This window comes from Apus apus, chromosome 10 (assembly GCF_020740795.1).
Source record: "Apus apus isolate bApuApu2 chromosome 10, bApuApu2.pri.cur, whole genome shotgun sequence".
In the NCBI taxonomy this organism is placed as follows: Eukaryota; Metazoa; Chordata; class Aves; order Apodiformes; family Apodidae; genus Apus; species Apus apus.
In genome coordinates, this window is record NC_067291.1 from 21,616,163 (window position 1) to 21,637,615 (window position 21,453).

Sequence of the window (21,453 nt, forward strand, 5' to 3'; positions counted from 1 at the left end):
GTTTTCCACATACAAGTGGGTTACTGAAGAGGGAAGACACTGCTACTGCCTGCCAGGCACAGCTCCATGTCACAACATCATCCACATAGAGGAAGTTGGCCAATGGTAAGAGAATGTCTGGTGTTACACTGCCATGTGAGAGGTCAGCACGTTTAGATTCCCATTAAACCAGAATGTGGAAGGTTCAGAAGCCCTCCCTAAAAATCAGGCAATTCTAAGGCACTAACTCTTCCAGGAAGCAGCTCATTCCTAAAGGACAAGCATATAAGACACCATACTTCTTTATCTAGCAATAAATTCTGCCAGAGAGTCCTGGTTACTCCAACTATCTGGCTGGCAAGACCAGAACCCCATGGCACTTCACACCCTGCAGAGACTGGCAGCATTTTCAAATGCTCCAGAAGGTGCAAAGGGTGGTGATCATGACCTCTATGTCAAGAAAGGGCGGGAGAGCTGACGTGAAGAAAACCTGCTGGCATCTGGTCCTTACCTCAGCCACGATGCTGTCCACATTGGGATTCACCAGGATCACTGTCTCCAGGGTATCACTCCGGTGATGGAGGGTTCTTTGGCCTGGGGACAGGGAAGGGATCAGACAGGGTGGGAGAAGCTGATCAGACAGTGTCTGCCTTCAGCATGGGCTTGATTGCAAGGCTTCAAGTTGCATTCTAGACCCAATTTAATACCTGGGTCTCACAGAACAAGGCAAACTCTCTTCAGTAACAAGGACAAAATCCTAGTTCTGAATCAGTACAATTTGCAACTCAAGTCCAACGCGTTCCGAAGTCCACAGTGCCAGGCATATCACACTGCCCAGTTGTGCCAGGCAGCTGTGCCCCATCAACACCAGCACACACAAATTATACCCTCCTGACAGAAGTGTCTTGCCTCCTTTCAGCTACCATGGAGAGGTACCTCTGGATGTTGTCCAGCCCTGAGTCACCACAGGGCTTTGTGAGCCAGCCCGTGTGTGCCAACATACCCTTCAGCAGAGTGCTGCAGCACTAGTAATGAATCTCTCATAATTCTTCATTTTGTTCTCTTACAAAGTGTTTTACTTTAATCCAAATGTGCACTCCTGAAGGTAAACTGCTGCTATGGGAACCACTGAGACGATAAGAATGCCTGTTCTCCTGTCTCCCTCCTGTGGGAATCACACACAGGCACCCAGATGGGACTCTGCTCTATACACACATTTAGGAAAAAAAGGAAGAGCCAAAGAAGAGGAACCAAGAACCTCGTAGTGCAAAAAAAGCAGTTTGTGTGCTCAGCTTGTCATGAGCATGACACAATATCTGGTAAAATACTGACACAATGCCCAGGCCCTCCTGCTTCACTAGACAGATCTGTGGTGGTGCCTGAGGGCTGCAGCCCCAGCAGCTCTGGGACACTGGACCTTGTGGGGACCTTCCTGCAGCCCTTCCCTTGGCATTGCAGGCAGCACACAGTGCTTTGGATTCTGGTCTTTGCAAATAACTCCCTCTGGACATTACATCCACTCTACATGCCAGGCACTTAGAACTTAACTGTTGGAATGTATAATTTATAGGGTTTAAATCTTTCATAGGCTTTAACTCCTGATATAGACTGGAGGGCCATAGATCTTCACTGAAATTGGACATCTGTTTCTATTTTTATACTCCAAACAATGGTTGCTCTCTGACAATGTTGTTCTTTCCACCCTCTCTATTCCACATCCTTCTATCAGCTTTCTTTCTAGGCAGATCTCAATGTTTCTAAACCAGCTTGATCAAACTGGTATTTCAAAGAAAGACACCAAGAGGACACAAAGAGAAATAAATTGGGGAAAGGCCAATATTCAATATAACTTTAATAAAACTTAGTTTAATGGGATGTTTTACTCTGGCTGCCAGCAATTCACGATAAACCAGACAGATATGCCCAGAAGGCAACTTTCAGTCCAAAATGAGAGTGGCTTTAAACTCTCAGCAGAACTATTTAATACTCTGCATCTTTAGCTGCCTTCTGAACTTGTGTTCTTTCCATTTGTCTAAAAATGGCCCCTCCAGACTAAAACAAAGCCATCACTGTGCAAAGGAAGTGTTTGCTCTGAATCCAGTGGAATTTCTGCCACTTGACATGGGATGTGGAGTCTGGGTGGGAGAGGCCGGGGCGCGGGCGGGAGGGTGGCAGGAACAGACCAGGCATTGCTGACTCCTCGGCATTCCCTGGATCCCAGCAGCGAACACAAGTACCTCCTTTCCTCTCTGGTTGCCTTGTGCAGCTTTCACACAGCTCACCCCACACCAGGACCTCCACTCACACACTGCTCAGAGCATCCAGAACAGAAGAAAGCTGCTCTCGTTTTTCAACAGTAGGTCTGGGACAAAGTGAAACCCGTGCCATTGCCCAGGCTCCAGCTTCTGCCACCTTGCTGCCTATCCATCCCAGACAAGACTTTTTTTGGAACTGTTACCCACATCACTTGGAGAACACAGCCTGGTGTCCAGAACCAACACCAGCAGTCTGCTGGTGAAGCAAGGTGGTCCCTGCTGCCCAGCAGGTGGACATCCGTGTCCCACCAGGACACAGTGCCAGCCCGGTGGCTGCTGGGCAGGGCTTGGGGGGCAATGCCAGCTGACAGGGAGAGGGGCCTGTCTGCAGCACCAACAGGCATGAAACTCCTGCTGCTCTTTTGCCATCTCTGGGGTTGGGGCCCAGCAGCTGAGCTGTCACTGGCACACAAAGCCAGGCTAGTTAGCATTCAGCTCACAGCCCCCGGGGGGCTGTCCCCTTCCTGCTTGAAAGAAAGGGCTCAAGCTGCAGGGCCAGCAGCTGCTGGCAGATGGCAGGTAGGAATGGCAAAGCACTGAGTCTTGTCAAGAGCTGTGAAGATGATAAAGGGACTGAAGCACTTTCATATGAGGCAAGACAGAGCGTGCAGACTGTTTAGGCTGGAAAAGACAAAGGAGGCTTGGGGTGGGGGAGGGACCTTATCCATATGTATAAATACCTGATGGGAGGGAATGAAGAAGAGAAGTCAGACTCTTCTTTACTAAGAGACCAGTGACAGGACAAGAGGCAAGAAGCACAAATTAAAACACATAGAGTTCCATCCATCCACAAGAAGACACTTTTTGTTTTTTTTCAGTGAGGGTGGTCAAGCACTGGAATAGGCTGTGCAGAAAGGCTGTGGAATGTCCATCCTCAGAGACACTCAGAACCAGCTGGACACAGTCCTGGGAAACCTGCTCTGGCTGACCCTTCTTGAGCAGGTGGGACAGGACTAGACAATATCAAGATATTCCCTACAATTCAGTGACTCTGTAGAGCAGTGAGGTTCTCCAGAGCTTTGTTCCTAGGTTGCTGCTGGGCAGAGGCCCTTTTATCAGCTGCAGCACTTGGTTCTCAGAAGGATACAGGAGCGCAGCCATAGGACTGGCCGCTTGCAGAGGCACCGAGGCACTGCACACACACGTGCACACCAAAACCCCAAACTGCTCTTCAACCTAATTCAGAGTTGGAGCAGAACAGCACACGAACTCCAGGCTGGCCTGCAACCTGCAAGTGAGACAGCAGCATGGGGACCCAGGGCCCCACTCTGTGTGTGCCCGGGCTGCTGCCCCGTACGTGACAGAGCCAACGGGGGCTGTGCCCAGCTGAGGGGACACCCGTCATCACCACCTCCCTTTGAATCTAAGTGCTCATCGGGCCAAGGAGCCTTGGCTGGCTGCTTCCTCTGTGCAGGCCTGCAAAGCAGCTGCACAGACAAAAGGATTTAAACACACTCACTGGGGTGTCCTTCTCACTAACAAAAATTACGTGCAACAGAAATGAGCAGCGGCACGACCGACTCTGCAGACACGGTGATTGGATGCACACTGCTCAGGTCAATGCCAGATATTTGTCCTTACTAGAGCCCTACCACAGGGAAACGCTATGCCTGGAAACACCACTGCAAATGGAAACATCCCTTAATTACATTTACCAGTAGGAGGAATATCCTTCTCAGGCTCCTGAAGGCTTCTGTCTCCAGCCTACCTGGATAAAGATCTGGACACAGCTCTCTGACCACAGATTTCCAGGTGCATTCTGGACACAGATCCCTGATCCTGCTCAGCCCTCTCAAACTATGCTCACAAGCTGCCACATTAAATGAAATCTCCTCTGCCCCAGAAACTGCAGAAGTAAGCTACATTAGCATGGAATTTCTCAGCCCATTCAAATCCCCACTTTCTGATAACTGCAGCCCTCCCCATGCACGTGCGCTTCCAGAGAACGTTTCCATCCACCATGTCCCACCAAGGCAGGTCCCAGCATTTACCATCTGTTCCTTGAGAAGAGTTTCTCTAGTCCCTCATAACCACTGTCATCTGTCCCTGACACCCTTCTAGCTCTGCTGTGGCCACTAGGTTAAGACCAGAAGTAGACAAGATGACAAGGAACACAGAAGATCCGCAAGGTGCCATTATCGTATTTTCTGTATTATTCCCCATCCTATTTTTATGCATCATAACATAACTTGACACTGCTTTGCACCAAATAAGGATATTCAGTTAGGGGTACACAGTGACATCCAAATTTTACCCTGCCATGACACTATTAATTGAGCCCTTTCAAGGTATCTGGAAGGTTTAATTTTCCTAGTGTGCTTAATTTTGTGTGTTTGGGTTTTTTTTCAATTAATTTAATGGGACATCATGATGACTGTTCAATTTAGTTGCAGAAGTTCCTCACAGTCTTTTATAGCTATGAGTAACTGACTCATCTATGAATTTAGCCACCTCCATGTTCATTCCAATCCCTTTTCTCATAATTACTATATTGATTTTTTTTTTTTCATAGGAAATCATGAAGCCCTTGTATTTTACCTCTGGATGCTGCAAAACTTGACCATATATTTGTTTTCTACTTTGTTTTCTGTCTCAGGTAGTTTTGACTCATGGCATCAGCTGCTTTTTACCCACACAAAGTGTTTGCTGCTAGCATATGTGAAGATTTAATACACAAATGCACTTAATTCATTACCTCACTGAGATTTCACAAGCCAGACAGGGGCATTCTCCTTCTCCACACAGATCACATTATCCACTGCTGTGCACAAGCAGTGTCACCTTCATCCTGAAGGTCCACAGAGGGCACACATGGAGCTCTCTGTCTACAGGGCAGCCACCTCCAGGATGTCAGGCAGCAGGAGCAGCAGGAATTGACCATGGAGGCATTACATTAAAATGTCCTGTGCTTCTCTAAGCAATACTAGAGGAATTCCCAGGCATTCAAGGATGTGCAGGCTGCACACACAGATCATTAGTGGGGAGGGAGGAAAATTCTGGTTTGGGGACTCTTAATTTACTATTTTTGTTAAGAGTATGTCTGCTTACAGACTAGAAAGGCTGAGGGGTGCCCTCAGCACAGCCTGCAGCTTCCTCAAGGGAGGAAGCAGAGGGGAGGTGCTGACCTCCTCTCTCTGGTGACCAGTGACAGGACACAAGGAAATGGAATGAAATTGTGTCAGGGGAAGTTCAGGTTGGATGTTAGGAAAAGGTTCTTCACTGAGAAGTTGGTTGGTCACTGGAACAGGGTCCGTAGCGAAGCGGTCATGGCACCAAGCCTGTCAGAGTTCAAGAAGCATCTGGATGACGCGCTCTTAGTCATGGGTTTAGTTTTAGGTAGTCCTGTGAGGAGCAGGGAGTTGGACTCGATGACCCTTGTGGGTCTCTTCCAACTTGAGATACTCTATGATTATGTGGCCCAGTGAGCATAGAATTAATTTGGTTATGGTGGAGGACAGCAAGTGATGAGCAAAACCACACAGATTTTGGAGTGGATGTGAATTAACCCCCCAGAGCTGTCTACATGTGCCAAGAGATAGAGAGCACGAGAACAAAGGGCCAGACACTGGTTTCAGTGATCAGCAGTCAAGCAAAGAGGACAATGTGGGGAGGTCAGTGCAGGCCAAACCAAAGGACAGTACTCTAGGGTAACTGTGACAGACAGGATGCCCAAATGAGGATGATCCCAGAAGCTGACAGGTGGAGGCAGAAAGGGAGGTCACTGCCAGCACAGCTCCTTGGACACAGCATGTTTTGCTGCTCTAACCAAAAGCACCCAAAAACCCTGTAGCTGGATAATAAATTCTGGGATTTTCTGAAGGGCTGGCAAGGGTAGAGCTGCAAGAGCTGCTGCTTGTCACTTGTTTTAATCTTTCAGACCAACAAACCTCAGAAGTCTTATTACTCCGTTGAACAGAACTGGAAGAACTACAGTTACAACTCACTGTGCTGAAATCAGAGACCAGGTGTCAGGGCAGTGGGACTCAGGTGCTCATCTTTGTGAAATGACCACCTAGGCCACAGCAATAGAGTCATCTTTTGAGGGAGAAAAAAATCATGAACAAAAATACCCTAGATAACCACTATGGTTCAGTACATTTTGCTACACTTCAGCAACGAGCTGAGACCTGTATTATATGGTCTTCCTGATGCTCTATTGAAAAAAAGTCAACTTCTGAAGATAGTAAAACCATGCATGAGGGTTCTCAGAGCGCATATACTTGCATAATTAACATGAGCTAGTGCAAACTGAAAGCCTACCATTTCCTTCATTCTGAAATGACATCATGAAGCTGAGATAGTAACTGCCCCTTTCATTCTGTGGCTGTGAATTCTCTAACTGCAGATTCTTCAGTGCCAATGGGAGAAAAAGGATCCAGCCCCAAATGGTGTCCATTCAGAGAAAAGGAAACAACACATTTATTCACAAACACTCCAGGATGGTACTGAGTACAGCAAGCAACCGTTCCTTGGGAGACAGATTATAAACACCAGACAAAAGGGAGGAAAGGTCCTACACAGAATTCTGAGCAGGGTCCTGCCTGTTATCCTATCTGTATAAATACATCTTCTACCTCCTACTGCAGCACAGCCCCAACCTTCCTCAAGACCAAGGAAGCCCCGTGTGGTTTAGCAGCAAGGGAGAGGGGTGACTGTACTCTTGCTGGTACCAGTGTCCTCCTCCCAGCACCTGAAGGGCACGCAGCTGCTGAGCTCCTTCCTCCAGCATGCAAATCCAACAGCACACAGCTGGTGGGACCAGCTCTGGCAGGTGGAGATTTGGAAGCTCTGCCAGCTAGTCAGATGGGCTCAGGAATTAAAAAATAAACACAAAGATTGCTTTGGCAGCCATTGCACAGGCCAGCAACTGCCAGTTCACCATTCAGCTCCTCCTTCCCTACAGACTTGTGCATCTGGGCACCTCTCTGTGCGAGGGCACCCGTGCAGTCCCACAGAACAGCCCTGGCCTGTGACAGGGTCACAGGGAGGCACCAGCCCTCGAGACGCTTCAGCCACCTCACAGCCGTGGGCAGGTGTGGGCAGTCTGAGCAACCACGCGCCCGCAGCGTGCACCAGAACGTCCTGCAGAGCAGCCAGAGCAAAGCTCGTACGGAGCCTTGTGCTCAAACCCCTCAGCAGCAGAGTCTGCAACGTATTTAAAAAGAAACACCTCCAGAAGGGTGGGCTGAAGAGGTTCTGAACAGTGTATGGGCATTTGTGGTGGGTTCTAGAAACAAAAGATTCTGGGCAGTCAAAGAAAACTGTTGCTTCCCGCTCTTGGCAGGGGGAGGCAGGTGCCTCTGGCAGAGCAGCCACCCGGGCCGGCCGGAGCAAACCGCAGGAGCTGCTGCTGCCACGAACAAACAGCCACGTCTGGCTCTGGCTCAAGCCTTAGGGGACGGATGGGAGTCTAGAACGGGCCAGGATGAGCCTCAGCCCCGGCGGGGGCAGCAGGCTGCCTGCGCTCCATGGAGCTGCCACCACAGCCTGGCAGGGCCACCGCTCCACGAGTTTCCGCAGCTGCAAATCAGAGTCCAAAGATTGTGTTGTCTGCCACAGTAAATTGTTTTACTCTTGAACTGTCCTTGAAAAACATTTCTTTCTATTTCAAAGCAAAATATTAAAGTTTTTAGATTATAACAGAACATCTTTGTTAGAGTGAAATAACAGCTGAAATTATTGACAAAAGCAATTAAAGATTTTTTTCTTAAACTTGCAGTGATCCATCAGTTATTTTCACTTCTCTTTCTTTTCCCTACAAACTCAGAGAGAATTCTTGTCAGGGTACTTATTTATTTACATACACAGAATCCCAGGCTCCCAGCTCTTTGTTTTGTTTTTGTTTTTTTCAGACAACAGCAGCTGCGTTGGTTTCAACGTGTTCTGTCACTGCACTTCCCCAGTTTAAATCTTTGTTCTTTCTTGCCACAGCCACTTTTCATTCGCCGTGTCTGTGTGAAACACCTTCCAGCTGGTGCCAGCGCCCCGAGCAGCAGGCGCTGTGCACAGCCCGCGGCCCCCGAGCCGCTGCCCACCGGGCCCCGAGGCCCCGAGCCGGGGCCACCAGCCCTGCTGGGCACACCAGAGGCACCACACCAGCTGAGCAGCCACAGGGGCAGAGAAACCACCAAGAAACAAAACCCAGGCCCCAACACGGTGGGTGGCACCGCTCACTTCTGAGCTCCAAAGAGCAGAGACCCTGGGTGGAAGGCGGGAGGCCTGCTCCGGTCAGAGGACGACACGGAACCTGCAAGAACAGCGCACAGAGTCCTGCTCACTGGCACGCTCTCTGAGGACACGGGTGACTTGACTCCCTGCCTGCCAGGACAGAGCAGGATTGCTCCAACCCATCACAGCTTGACTCTTGTCACCCACGAGCAGAGAGATGTGAATGGGATTTTGACACATCTGCGACCCAAACACCAGACTGTGGAGTGCCTGTCTCTGCTCCCTCCCCCACCAACTCCAGGGAATAATCAATTCATTATCCAAGCCACAGCTATCTCAACAGGGGACAGGAGGAACGCCTCAGACTGGCAGGGCCCTGTGATGAGGGAGGCATCTTTGCAGGCCTAGATCGGAGTGTTGGCTCCAGCTCAGCAGTTCAAACACAATCTCTAACACTCAGTGGACGCACTCAGATGTGTTTACCAGAACAACAGGACATTTTCCATTCTGCTGGTAGTATGTGTCAGATGAGACTTTTGGGCAACATAAGTGAAGAAACACCAGGTGAGAACTACAGCAGGAGCTTGCTGTAAACTGCCCAGAAATGGCTGAGATATTCTGAGTGCTAGGTGGAAGGCTGCAGCACAGACTGGTGCCTGACTGTTGGATTCAGGTGCCTGGACAGATGCACCAACCCCAGCAATTCTGGGCATATCCAAGTCTTTGTTTTGTTTCCATGGGTGAGGACAGCCTTGTGGGAATTTACTACAAAGCTGAAGGAGCAGGAGGGCAAGAGGAGGAGAAGAAATATTCTTTAAGGTATGGGAAATTGTGGGCAAATAACACATCCCAGGAGATACTCCTCCTAACCATTTGCCTGTGTCTTCCTATCTTCCCTCCTCCCTGTGATATTATCATGCCATCTACAGCTCCTCTCCCAGGCAACTTCTATTTCTATACTGTGCCAACCATAGCAACCATCTCATTGCCTCCTAATTGCACATACTGTCTCACTTTTATGCTAAAGAGCAATTGGATAGCTCAGCCATTTTAAAACCACTAATTGAAGACACAGATGTTCACTTTGGAAACAGCTGTATCTATTTCCAGAAGTTACTGTTCCTAACTGCTCATTAGATGCCCCTCAACTGTAAGTTGAGCCACCACTGAGCTACACCAGTCGCTAAGATGAGCACTTCTGTCTGGTTTGCCAGGTGCAGAATCAGTCACAGAGACTCTGTTCCCTCAGCAGCTCTGCTGACTCGAGCCAGCCTTGCATGGGCAGGGCATCCAGGTGAGCCAGGAGCACAGCTCTGCACTGGGCACTTGCAGCTGGGAGGAGGTGAAGCTGTGACTTCTTAAACCCACAAAAGGAAACAAATAGACTTATCTGGTGCCCCCATTCTGCCAGCTTCTGACAGACTTGGAGATGATCCCTTTGGAAACCAGATTAATGTTTCATGTTTTCCTTGTCAGTGGGACTCCAGCTGTGCTTTGCTGCCAGTCCCTGAACAGAGGCTCCCACAAACCTGTTCCTGTTGGCATAGAGGCAAGATGTCCTGCTCCAGATTCCAGGGCTGAAGACTCCTGCAAGTTGCAGAGCTGGGCAGTTTGATTTCTTAATCTTAGTAAGAATATGCACCACAGGATACATGTTCTTCCAACCAGAACACAGAACAGATTCAAGAAAACTGCACATTTCTCCTAGTTTTGAAGTATCTGCGTTATGCTGATTTGACTGACTTAGAGGCACAGCTTGTCATCTGTCCTATTTTTCCTCCTTTTTTTTTTTTTTTTTGAGAACTGATCAATATGAAATATGTAAGCAAGCTGCCTGAGGCGGAAAGAACTCAGTTGTATCAAGGAGGGGATGGCTGCTACAAACAAGTAAGTAATTCTGAGAATTTCTCCTGTTTGCCTGTTGAGATGCCAAACTTCTGTCAAGAGGCTCTTGCCTCTGATTTCTAGAATCTGTTTAGACTACTTAAGCCTCTTTCCTGTTCTCTGCTGTTAACAGTCTCATTCCAAGCAGCTTTTCTTCCCTCTCACTTGCTTGTTTTGAATATGACCTGCTGAATGTCATCTCTGTTTAAGATACAGATATTAAACCAGCTGTGGACTCCATGTGGTTAGGGTGGTAAAGCACTGTAGTCTGCCAGCCCTTGGGGAAAAGCAGCTGTTCTCTGCCAACACCTTTCCTTGCTGTATTTTGACTTTGCACTCTCAGATCTAGCTGCCACTTGATAGATTCTCTCCATGGTCTGGATTCCTGGGATTTGATTTACAACATATCCCAATGAATGGGATATAGAAAGTTATTTCAAACCGCAGAGCTTCCAGGCCTCCTGTCCCTTCTGCTAGCAAATACAGGCCTTGTCTGTTCAGTGTTGAAGAGAGAGGCATTTGGGAGAAGCCAAGGAGGTTTCCAGCAGAGTAGGGACATCCTTTCTCACTACTGGTGACAAGTCAACTGGACGACCACCACTCATCTGCCAGCCGTGCACGGAGCTCACTGAGGTCTCACATCATCACAGCAGCCTCTACTTCTGAATGCTACCTAGTCTGGCCAGGTCTCTCTCCACTTGCAGATGACACAGTAAAATCAGGGACTGAACTTACTGACTTCAGAGAAATAGGACTAAAAAAGGCCTCCACTATCATGAGCACTTTTGCTTCAGGGCTTCTCACCTGTTCAGCTCCCTCAGAGCCATGCAGGCACAGAACCCTTCCACACTCCCATGCCTCCCTCTTCCTTGACAACTGTCTTTGTCTTACGGACCAACAGCAAGAAAGAAACCCCACAACAATTAAAACTTCCATACAAATCTAGCAACCAGGAACTAGGCCAAAACACATGTTGTGCTCATACCTACCAGCCTGCAAGCTGGTTCTTAAAAAAGATGCCACACAGATCAAAGCCACAGAGAATCACCCTATCCAATGTTTTTCTACCATGGAAAGGAGTCATATTTGTTTGAAGCCATTTACTTTTTAAATGGCCTGAGCAATATTGGTATTTGTGTCCAAGTACTGCAATTTACCCCTCTTAAACCATCTCAGAAAGCCTTTTGGAACATAAATCTAGTCAACCAGAAAGTAAATAGCTGGCTTCTTGCCCACTTCTCCTTGAGTGCCTGATGACAGACTGACATTCCTCAGGCAGCATTCAAGAGAGAGATACTAATGGCCTTCTCCTTCCAGTTTTCTCCTTAATTATTTAAGAATTTGGCACTGGAACTTAATAGTCAGTGGCACAGGTGAGATGTTTGGATCCTAGTGAAATCAAGGTTAGCTATAGCAAGCAGAAAAGCAATTAACTTAATCTCTTAACTTGAAAGTCAATAGAGAAAACAACAATCCAGACTTGCCCGTTATGCTGCCATGCTTTTTTAGCACAATCTATTTGTGAACATACTTAATAACAACAGTTTATTAAGCTTAAGGCATTTAGCTGCCTCCCAGGGGAGTCAGAAGAGGCTCAGCTTTTCACGTAGGAGGGGTCTGAAACTGTCTTGCTGAGCCTAAGCCCTGTGATTTGTTTCCACCTTTGCTTCATTCTAAAGACAAGGATGTAAGTTTTCATGGGCCTGACTGGTGACTATAGATGAGTTCTCCTCTTGTTGTGCCTTCTTCTCCAGGATCCCAAAAGTTAGTACAAATTTACAAAAGATTTCTTGTTTTGCAGAATGCCAGGGACACAAGGAACCTTACACACCTGGTAGAACTGTGAACCCAGGGCTCTGAGGTAGGTTCTATTAAATTGCCAGAGACTGTGGTGCTTCATAGGAAGACTCATGAACAACAATCATGTGTGCAGAGAGACACACACGTTGTTCAGTAGGAAATACTGATGACAGACATGCATATTAATTCCTACCCTGTGGCTTACATGCTTCCTTCCATTTGGGATTCTCAACCTTCTTTCTCTTAGAGGAAATATCCCAGCCTTTGTTTTCAAAAGCAAAGAAAGGGCTCACTCATTTCTTCCAAAACACAAATTGGATGATGCTTTTCAGAAAGGTAGAAGTGAACCAAAATTGCATTCCTCATAAAAACAAAACAAAAACCACAAGCCAGTACTATTTTATATATCTGAGACATGAGTCCAGTAAGACTTAAAGATGTATCTCAAAAGAACTAAGAACCTGTCCAAGGACACCAGTGCTCAAGTTCATCTGTGAAAAAAGCCTCAGAACGGCATAGATTTCCTGAAGAGCTGGATACACCACTAACTGTCCCATTAGTACTAACTTCTGAGATCCTGGACAGGAGAGTGCAAGAGGAGAACGGATCTGTAGTCACCAGTCAGCACATGTAGAAACATATTTCCATTTCTTTAGTGTGAAGCAAAGGCAGAAATAAGCCACACAGCTGAGGCCCAGCAAGGCACGGAATTAGTGAAGGCTTTTTGTGTGTCCACCCTGCACTGCCCCACTGCAATAATCCCAGCTCCCTCCATCTTCCCTGTAGTCCCTCCACTGCTCTCATGGCTCACAACTACTGCTGGAGGGGCAGGAGGGCAGGGTCAGGGCTGGAGCTGCCCAGACCAAACTGTGTGTGCTGTCCTAGTGAGGACACCCATCTGGATGACCCTCCTCTACTGCCCCACCCATTTGCACAGAACAGGTAGAAACCTATTACTTCACATGCTTTAGCAGAAGGAGAAGTATTGACTCCAGACAAACACAAAGCATTTGTGTTTGTAAGAGGAATTCGTACTGCTCAACCAAGCACCTCTAACAGGATGGAGAAAAAAAACTAGTACAAAGTGAGAAGTTAGAAACAAAGTAGCTCAATACTTTCTCTAGTCTTTCTTGTCAACAGCAACAAGGCTTGTGCTGGAGTTCAGAAAGACATAGTGCTGTAGCTAATCCAGGATTTTTGAGTGAAGAGAAAAATAAATCCTCTTTTTCCACCTTGATAAATTCCCCCCAGAATAATTTCTAAGCATTCATTTACCTGTAATTTACTCTCTTTCCTCCCATAGTTACTGGGCTGATGGGTAATCTCCCATCAGAACTTCCCTTTCTTCCCCAGGTACTTTTGCCTAATGAACCTTCACAGGCCAGCAGATACACCCTGCATTTTGAGCGAGCTACTAAGGCCAGGTCTCTGTATGCTAACCAATCTCAACTACTTCAGCCTCCCATAGCATTCCCTTTCAAGGGCCTAGAAGCGTCTCCCTTCTACCAACCAGTTAGTAGTAAAAGCCTGTGAAAAGAACACAGCACACTTGACTGTGCTGGCCAAGTGGCCAGAAGTAGCCCCCACCAGGATCTCTACAGACACTGATCACAAAGATATATTGCTGGATCCTTAATAGGCTCCCAGTTTCCTCTTTTGTGAGATGCAGCCATTCCAGGAGTTATCCAGGCTGGTCTGTATGAACACGTACAAAGAGCACCAGGCCACGTACCATAGAAGCTCATGCTGAGGAACCCCTCTTCCACCCTTGCTCTGGAGTACACCCATACTCCTTTGAACGAGACACGCTGCAACTCTTGCTCATGTGCAAACAGCTTCCTTGCTTAAACCAAAGGCAGTCTGTGCTGCCTACTGCTCACCATACTCCAGTGCTCCAGTCCACCACCCATTCACCTGCATGTCTGCTGAGGATGACTCAGGGATGCCAACAACACACACATGAGGAAGAGTGGCAAAAAAACCTAACAGGACAGATTGTTTTGCTAGGAGAGAAACTACTGCAAAGCTAGACATCTCTCTGCAGAATGTGAGCAAGACAGAGGATCTGACAGCCTGGCCTGGTCAGACCACAGAGAAAGGAAAGGAGGGCAGGAAAAAAGGGTGCTGGCCTGAGTACGAGAGCCACTTGCTGGAGAAAAGTGCAAGGACAGACATGCAATCTGGATGCAGGAAACCAGGACGGAGCCATCGGGAAGACAGGGAGGGTACTGACCTTATCCAGCAAAGGGCCCGCTGCTCCATCAGGAGAAAGAGGAATCCCTGTCATTCTGGAACAGTGCCCAGCCTGCAGGGCTTTCACAGTGGAACCAGAGCTACTTGGAATAGAAACAGCCTCGTCTCTGAGATCAGAGAGTTTAAACCGGAGCCTGTTTTTCTGCAGTCATAAGCCAGCAGGCACCAGCTGCAGAATTTGCCGCAGTGTGTGTGTGCGCGTGTGTTCCTGCGTGTGCGAGTGTGCAGCAGCCACGCTCCTCCCCTCCCAGCTCACTGTGATAAATGTGTCCAGCTCCCTCCTTTTTCCCTTCCCTACATCACTGACAGTCCCAGTATGAATGCTCTCAGCCGCCTCTCTTCTCTATTAAGAGAGCTTTTGTTGGCCTCACTGCTGACTGCTTTTCTCTGCTCCCTCCCTGCTCAGTGAGATTTGCCTCTCCTCCCTCTTGCCCAAAACAGCAGAGCCTGACAGATATTCATGGTCACATCCCCTGGTCTGTGCCACATGCCAAACCCTGCTCTAGCTCCTCTAGCTCTGAACCCTGGAGATAAAAGGCCCTATTCTGAAATACTTCAACACATTTTAGCATTAGCATACAGATGATTTAACACTTTTAACAACATGTTTGCTGGTGGCAAGAATAAAGGAGGCCAAAGATACCCTATTAAAATAGGACACCATGTGTCTGTGAACTACTAAGGTGTCATCATCACGCTATACCACTGGTGATGCAGAAGAGCAAATCAAAGGGAGAAGCTAGCCCTTATACATCTGTGCTACCTGGGGAATACAGCAGGGTGAGGGATGACCAAGGATCACTGCTAGGAAAAATAAAAACACTTTGCTATTCTCATTTCTAAAGCACAAAACCCCTCCCTAGAGCCTACTATGATGAAAATCAGCTTCAAGCCTGGCCATGTCTCCTCTGCTGCCCTAGAAAGGCTGAATCACTCACATTGTAAGAGAACCTTCCCTGTTTCCTCCCCCACTAACTGGACACATTTGGATTTTGGCTTCCTGTAGTGGAAGAATGTTGTGCTGAGCAGCTCAAAGCCAGACTTCAGCTACTTCAAGACTACTCATGTGTGGGTGCGCAGAACCAGGGGAAAGAAATCACAAAAAGGGACCTCTATCTCTCTTCCATCTCATCAACAGGATGGCAGTCCACCTTAACAACCCTCCCCCTCCTGACTGGCATTAGCCTTATTCCAGCATCAGCACTGAGCTGCACAGTGATACAGACATTAATACTGGCTTTCACCAAGCCTTGCCCAAAGGGAGGGTCTGTGAGGCCCTGTGCCACCTCCGCCCTGCTCCAGCAGCACACCATCTTCAGGAAAGACTATACTGGGATAAAACATCATGCTGCAGGACCCCAAAGTCCCTGACATGCAGAGTATCTTCTCCAGATTCTTCTCTACACCCATCTTCACACATCCTTCTGTGTTTGAGCTAATGACACAAGTGCTGTAAACAGCTGAGCAGCCAGGGAATTCGTTTCTGTTCCCACACTCAGGACATGAGCAGCTGAGAAGGGGCGAGGTCCTCAGAGCATAAAAAAACTACGCTCCATTTGCAGCCACCCTTCCCCTTGTCACTGGTCCTTTCCCCCTCAAGCTCCAGTCACCCCCCCAGCTCCAACAGAATCAAATTCCAAGAAAAGAAAAACGCATCTGCTATAGGCTGCTCCGCACAGATTTCCTCACCTGCTCCTCTGCAAGGGCAGAGCCGACCCAGCAACTCCCCCCTCGAGGCGAGGCAAGAGGACAGCGAGAGAGCCCGGCCGGGGCAACGCGCGCTCGCAGGTACCGCGGGGCACGGTCACCTCCCCAGAACAGCGCGTCCTCCCGCGGCCGCCCGGCGTTTCTCAGAGCACCAACGAGCATCACCGCAAGAACAAAGCCAGCGCTGGCGCAGTCCCGCATCCCCCGCCCCGCGCGGTACGAGCGGCTCGTGGTGCCCGAGGCTGCCGCCCCCCGCGCCCCCGGCCCGTGCACCTACCATGGCAGGCGGCAGCGCCGGCGGAGCAGCGGCCGCGGCGGGCCCGGTGCGCAGGCACCGCCCGGGCTGCAGCGGCGGGGGAGGAGCCGCCGCCCCCGTGCGCGGGGCCGCGCCTTAACCCTCTGCGGGCTGCGGAGCGCCCGGGCTGCGGGGCTGCGGGGCCCGCGGCGGGAAGGCTGGTTTAGACGCAGCGTCCGGGCGACTGCGAACGGCAGGACTCAGGGCGGCTCCACAACACGGGAAACCGGGCAGACTCCTGCAAACGTAGGGGCTCCCGTACTGCCAGAACAGCCCCCGCACCCCAACACCGCACACTGGCTGCTCCTCTGCCCGAGGGGCACTCCCATATCATCTGCGCGGGGCTTTGGTTTAACTTGCTTCTAAACTGGAACTCATGCCTGGCTCCGAGTGCAGAGCAGCTCCTCCGACTGAAGCGATGCAAGATGAGACACCAGGCACAGCACCCGGAGCCTCCTGGGGACAGCGGTGCCTCAGCAGCACAGCCCGTGCCCGCCTGCCAGCGAGCAGGGACGTGTCAAAGGGGACCTGACATCCCACCAAACAGGACCTGAGAGCGATGCAAGAACACCAGCAACCTGACCTCTGAAGACCTGTTCCCAGCACTGTTTCAGATAAATGTTTAAATCGTTTTCTAAGACCCTTGCAACTCATCTCATGACCAGTATCAATGTCTGGCTCATTTAATCTCCAAGACACTGGACAGAGCACTATGCTTCCTTGTTCCTGCTTTGCTAGGCTTAGGCCCATCAATGCTGGAATATACAGATTACTCCATAACATCCTAGTTGTCAATCGTGACCTGTTTTCATATAAAGCACTGAAACCACTACTGATGCCCTTCTTGCCTTACCCAAGATCCCAGCTTACTTTTAGGTTCCAGAATTAACTGTGAAAGCTGGAGATGTCCTGCCTGCCCTACAAGTCTCCCTCTCAGTGCTCTTCCAAGGGCAGTTAGAGACAAACAAATGCTCAAGAATAAAAATATCACCGAATTTTGATGAGTTTTTAAAAAAATTAGAACCTTATCTTCTGTAGCTTTCACATAATGCCAATGAACAGCAAATATCTGTGAACCTTAGGAAAAATAAGCACACCAGAGTCAAACATCTTTGATTTCTGTATGTTTTGAACAGGTAACATCCTCATTTTAACACCCTTTTTAAAAAGGCCAAACATTTTAAAATTCTGAAGTGCTAAGCATTGAAAAAAAAAAAAAAGTTGCATGCTAAGGGAGCTGCTGAACTGCTCCGTTACACCCATCGTACCCCAGTCTTCTGCTCAGCAGTTCCAAACACAAGCAGGAAATGCCCTAGTCTGCTGCGATGGCTGGGAACCACTCCCAGTGGCTGGAGCCCCTGCGGAGAGCACTGGGAGAGAACAGAACAGAGCCTTCTGGCCTCTGCTGTCACCTCCAACACAAGAGACACTGCAGGGAGCAGATCTGCACCCAAGCACTCACCTGACAGTCCAATCAGACTGACAGATGCCAAGGGACACAGCTCCCTTCCAGCCACCAGAAGCATCAGGACAGCATAACCTCCCAGCCACAGGAGGGACAAAGTTGTTCTAAAAGACCTGCAGCAAGGCACACTGTCCCAGGGTTTAACAATCCAAAGGCATCTATTAAACAGAAGCACTCGATCACTTCCCTGCAGTGAGGATCTAGTCACCAATACAAACAAACACAGGTAATAGTCAACACTTTCAAGCACAGTTCTCAACTGAGATACTTAAAGGATTCATCTTTGGAAAGAAAATGAGGGTTCAGTCTGAAGCCAGTTTTTTTGGGTGAAAAAGCCTGAGTTCTATAAAGGAGTATAAGTCCCTGCTGTCTTCTTTTAAAGAGAACAGAGAGCTGAACTAACTGAGTAGAGCTGATCTTTTTGCTGTTTTGCTGGAAAGTGAAAGGTTGAGCACTACATGTGACTTCAAGTCTTGTCATCATGGAATTCACGGATTCTGACAGTAGCCAAGACTGTGAAATAAATGATCAGAGAGTTGTGGAAAAGCAAATCACTGCATAGATGGGAGTGGGAGCATCCCACCTTTGGCTGCAGAAAGGCTCAGCTTCCCACCAGACAGTCCATCATGTGGCTACAGCAAAGCTTTGAGATCGCTGCCGCTCTTCAGAGCAAGCCCTCCATGCAGTGACCACCAGCAACTTCAAGTCAGCAGCCAGCTGAGTTCTTTCAGCATTGACACTACACTCCAAACCATTTATGAATATGTTGAACAGCACAGAGCTAGGGCATGTTCCTTGTGACAGTGAGGCTGGAAAGAGCCTCCCTCATTATGATAAAGAGCAGTACCAGGATGACATCTGCCAGTATCCATCTATTCACTGAGAACACCAGTATAACACTAATATTAGTCATCCCCAGGTCCTTCCAACACCTTTTAAAAAGTGTCCCATGTTCCAGGTTTTTTATTTTGGTATCCTGAAGACATTTATATTGATTCTTTATATAATAACTAGAGAATAGCACATTCATTCTAGCTTTAGAAAATGTTTTAGCTACCAGTGAGCAAAAGCTTACTTATTTCCATGAAATCCTAGAAGAGGATCTGTTGCAGTGCACTCCCAGTACACTACTGCCCCTGCACAAGACAGCAGTGGGCTGGCTCCACCCTGAGGGTGCTTTTTAAGGTCGTGGGTTTTCTTTGTGCTTATGTCTACAGGCTACATTTAGTTCCCTCCTATCCCCCAAACATGAACATACTACACTCGCTGTCTATGCTCTCAGCGTCCTCTGCTGATCATCCCTTCAGGCTCATTTTCTCATCCCCTGTGCACCACAACAGGCACTCTTAGGGGAGATGGTTACAACCACCTATTATGCTTCTCATCCTACTGCAGCATGAGCCAGAGAGGTTTGCACAGTCAAGGTGAATAAGGAGTCAGAAGTAAAGAAGACAGTAAACAGGTGCAGTTACAGAATGACTGCAAAACAACCATGCAGGACCCCTTTTCAGCGTAAAGATGCACAAAATGAGCAAAAGGTATCATCTGTAAGGTGCTGCTTTGCAGCAGTGCTGAGGACAAAGCAACAGGATGGATTTGCCACTACTGCTGCAGATGAACTAGGCTTCTTAATGTCCAACTTATACTTAAGTGGGTGATGTTAAGAACTGATTCCTTCACCAGTACAGGCCAAAGGCTTTAGTGAGAACCGAGATTCTAATGAACAGTATACTAGCTTCTGAAAAGTGTTGGGACAGAGAATAACCATGGCCTTACCCAGCCTGAGCCCTGATATTAATTTGAATTTTATGCTTTTATTAGGAAGGATTTTTTTTCTCCCTACCTCTGCATGAAAAGCATGCAGCTCCCACTGCACAGAACTCTAGCCCTCTGCCACTGCATCCCAGGCTCATTACACAAGATTGCCCAAGTAATTCCAAGAGCTGAGCCTATCACCTCAGCATGCCATGCAGAGGAGACTGCAGAGAAGTGCCAAGGATTTGTTCACATCCATCATCTTGGAAGGTTTTGCTTTTCCTTGACTGTCCAGTTGCTGACTCACAGGCTATCCTGCTGTCAGTCCATCAATGAACCCATTGCTTGTTTAAGTCTTTAGCAAATCACCTCTAACATTCTCTTCTCTATCCTCATTTCTGCTGAGATGCAGCAATTTTTACTCTCTTCTGCAGACTTTACTAGGGTGTTTTTAAAGGACACTTGTTTTTGCTGAATACTTCTGTATCTTTCTGTGCAGCTATTTAACTAGTCTTCCCTACTTCATGTCTCCTTTCTTATTTACAGATTATTTGTACCTTTTGTTCTGTATGGTAGATACATTCTGACTGAAGTTTTGTTTCCCCCTTTAATAAAGTTTCCTTATATTTCTTAATAACCATTTCTGAAACAAAGCAACACCTAATTAGTTGCCTGTATATTTGTATTTCAAGGAACCTTTGATCCCTTAAGTACTTTATTCTTTGCACATCCAATACAGTTACACATTTAGGCTTCTCTTCCTTAAGAACAATCTTTTCATCTTTCTGATACTTCAGGACATAAGGAGTGATTAACTGAGCTATTGAGAATTAGCTTCTCTAAACTTGCTGTGGTATTTGACAAGGGTAGAAGTGGTTACCCAAGTCATCCATTCCATTAATTTCTTCATCATTTTCTTCACCAAGTAAGGTTTTACTTTTGTGTTAACAGCATCCCCAGCACAGGACCCGAGACTCTGTCAGCACCTGTTACCAGCCTCTCTTCCAATTTGCATTTTAAACAAATTCACGAACCCTGTGAGTTTTCTGTGGCAACATTCTGGTCTCTCTTGCCCCAGAAAATAAGGTTTTAAAAATGGTGATCCTAATTTAACTCAGCAACTCAAAAGCTTTTGGGAAAACGACAGATGACCTGTCTAGAACTCTCAGTGGAAAGGATAAAGAGGTTTATAAATTAAGGCTGCGAAACTGGAGCAAACATGAGCAGCACTAAGAGAGACCAGAAGGAATATGAAAAGAAGGATTGAGGCAAATACTGGGGCCCAATCAGAACAGCTGTGTGTCCCCTGCAGGGTCCCCAAAGGGTGTCTTACTGTGGCAGAGAGGAAGGGGGGACTAGGATCAAATCCTAGTGATGTCTTAGTGACACTGGCATCAAACCCTCATGTTTTCCTAGTAACACTGAGTTCAAGGAAAGACTTCTCCAAGAGTGCTTCCAATAAGCAGCACACATCTACCCAAAGAAGAACCCAAGCCTACTCCACGTTGGAGTTGGAAGCAGCAGCCTTTGCCAGCACTAGAACCTGATTAGCAGCCACAGGACTGCCCCAAGCAGAGGCACAGCCTTGGTTCCTCAACAGACATACAGAGCAAAGGAGAAGGTACAAGCTATTTCTAGCACTGAAAGAAAGAAACACAAAGACAGTGTGAGAGAAGCTACAAGAGCCAAAATACGGTGCGAGATTCTTCTTCCTGCTGATGGTATCTTTTTCTTCTAGACGTGTTTGATTGTCTCAGATCACATTCTTTTCAGAACCATCCAGTTATCTCTTGTAAAAGACACCAGCTGCCCTGAGAAGAGTCAGATTCCTC

At 47.9% G+C, this 21,453-nt stretch overlaps 1 protein-coding gene across 4 annotated transcripts in view; it reads right to left on the reverse strand.

Moving 5' to 3' along the window:
- Positions 1 to 21,453, reverse strand: part of MAP1A (microtubule associated protein 1A) — a 53,035-nt gene that overhangs the window by 15,756 nt on the left and 15,826 nt on the right. Inside the window, exons 1-2 of one of the 4 annotated variants that reach the window (XM_051629032.1) lie at positions 16,384 to 16,413; positions 491 to 573 (exon numbers count right to left, since the gene is read on the reverse strand). Coding sequence is in view for 3 of the 4 variants with exons in the window: in XM_051629029.1 (XP_051484989.1) it covers positions 491 to 573 (83 nt within the window). In the remaining variant the exon portion in view is untranslated. Of the gene's footprint in view, positions 1 to 490; positions 574 to 16,383; positions 16,418 to 21,453 lie in introns of those variants that run through there. The other 3 variants (XM_051629029.1, XM_051629030.1, XM_051629031.1) reach the window with 3 other exon arrangements.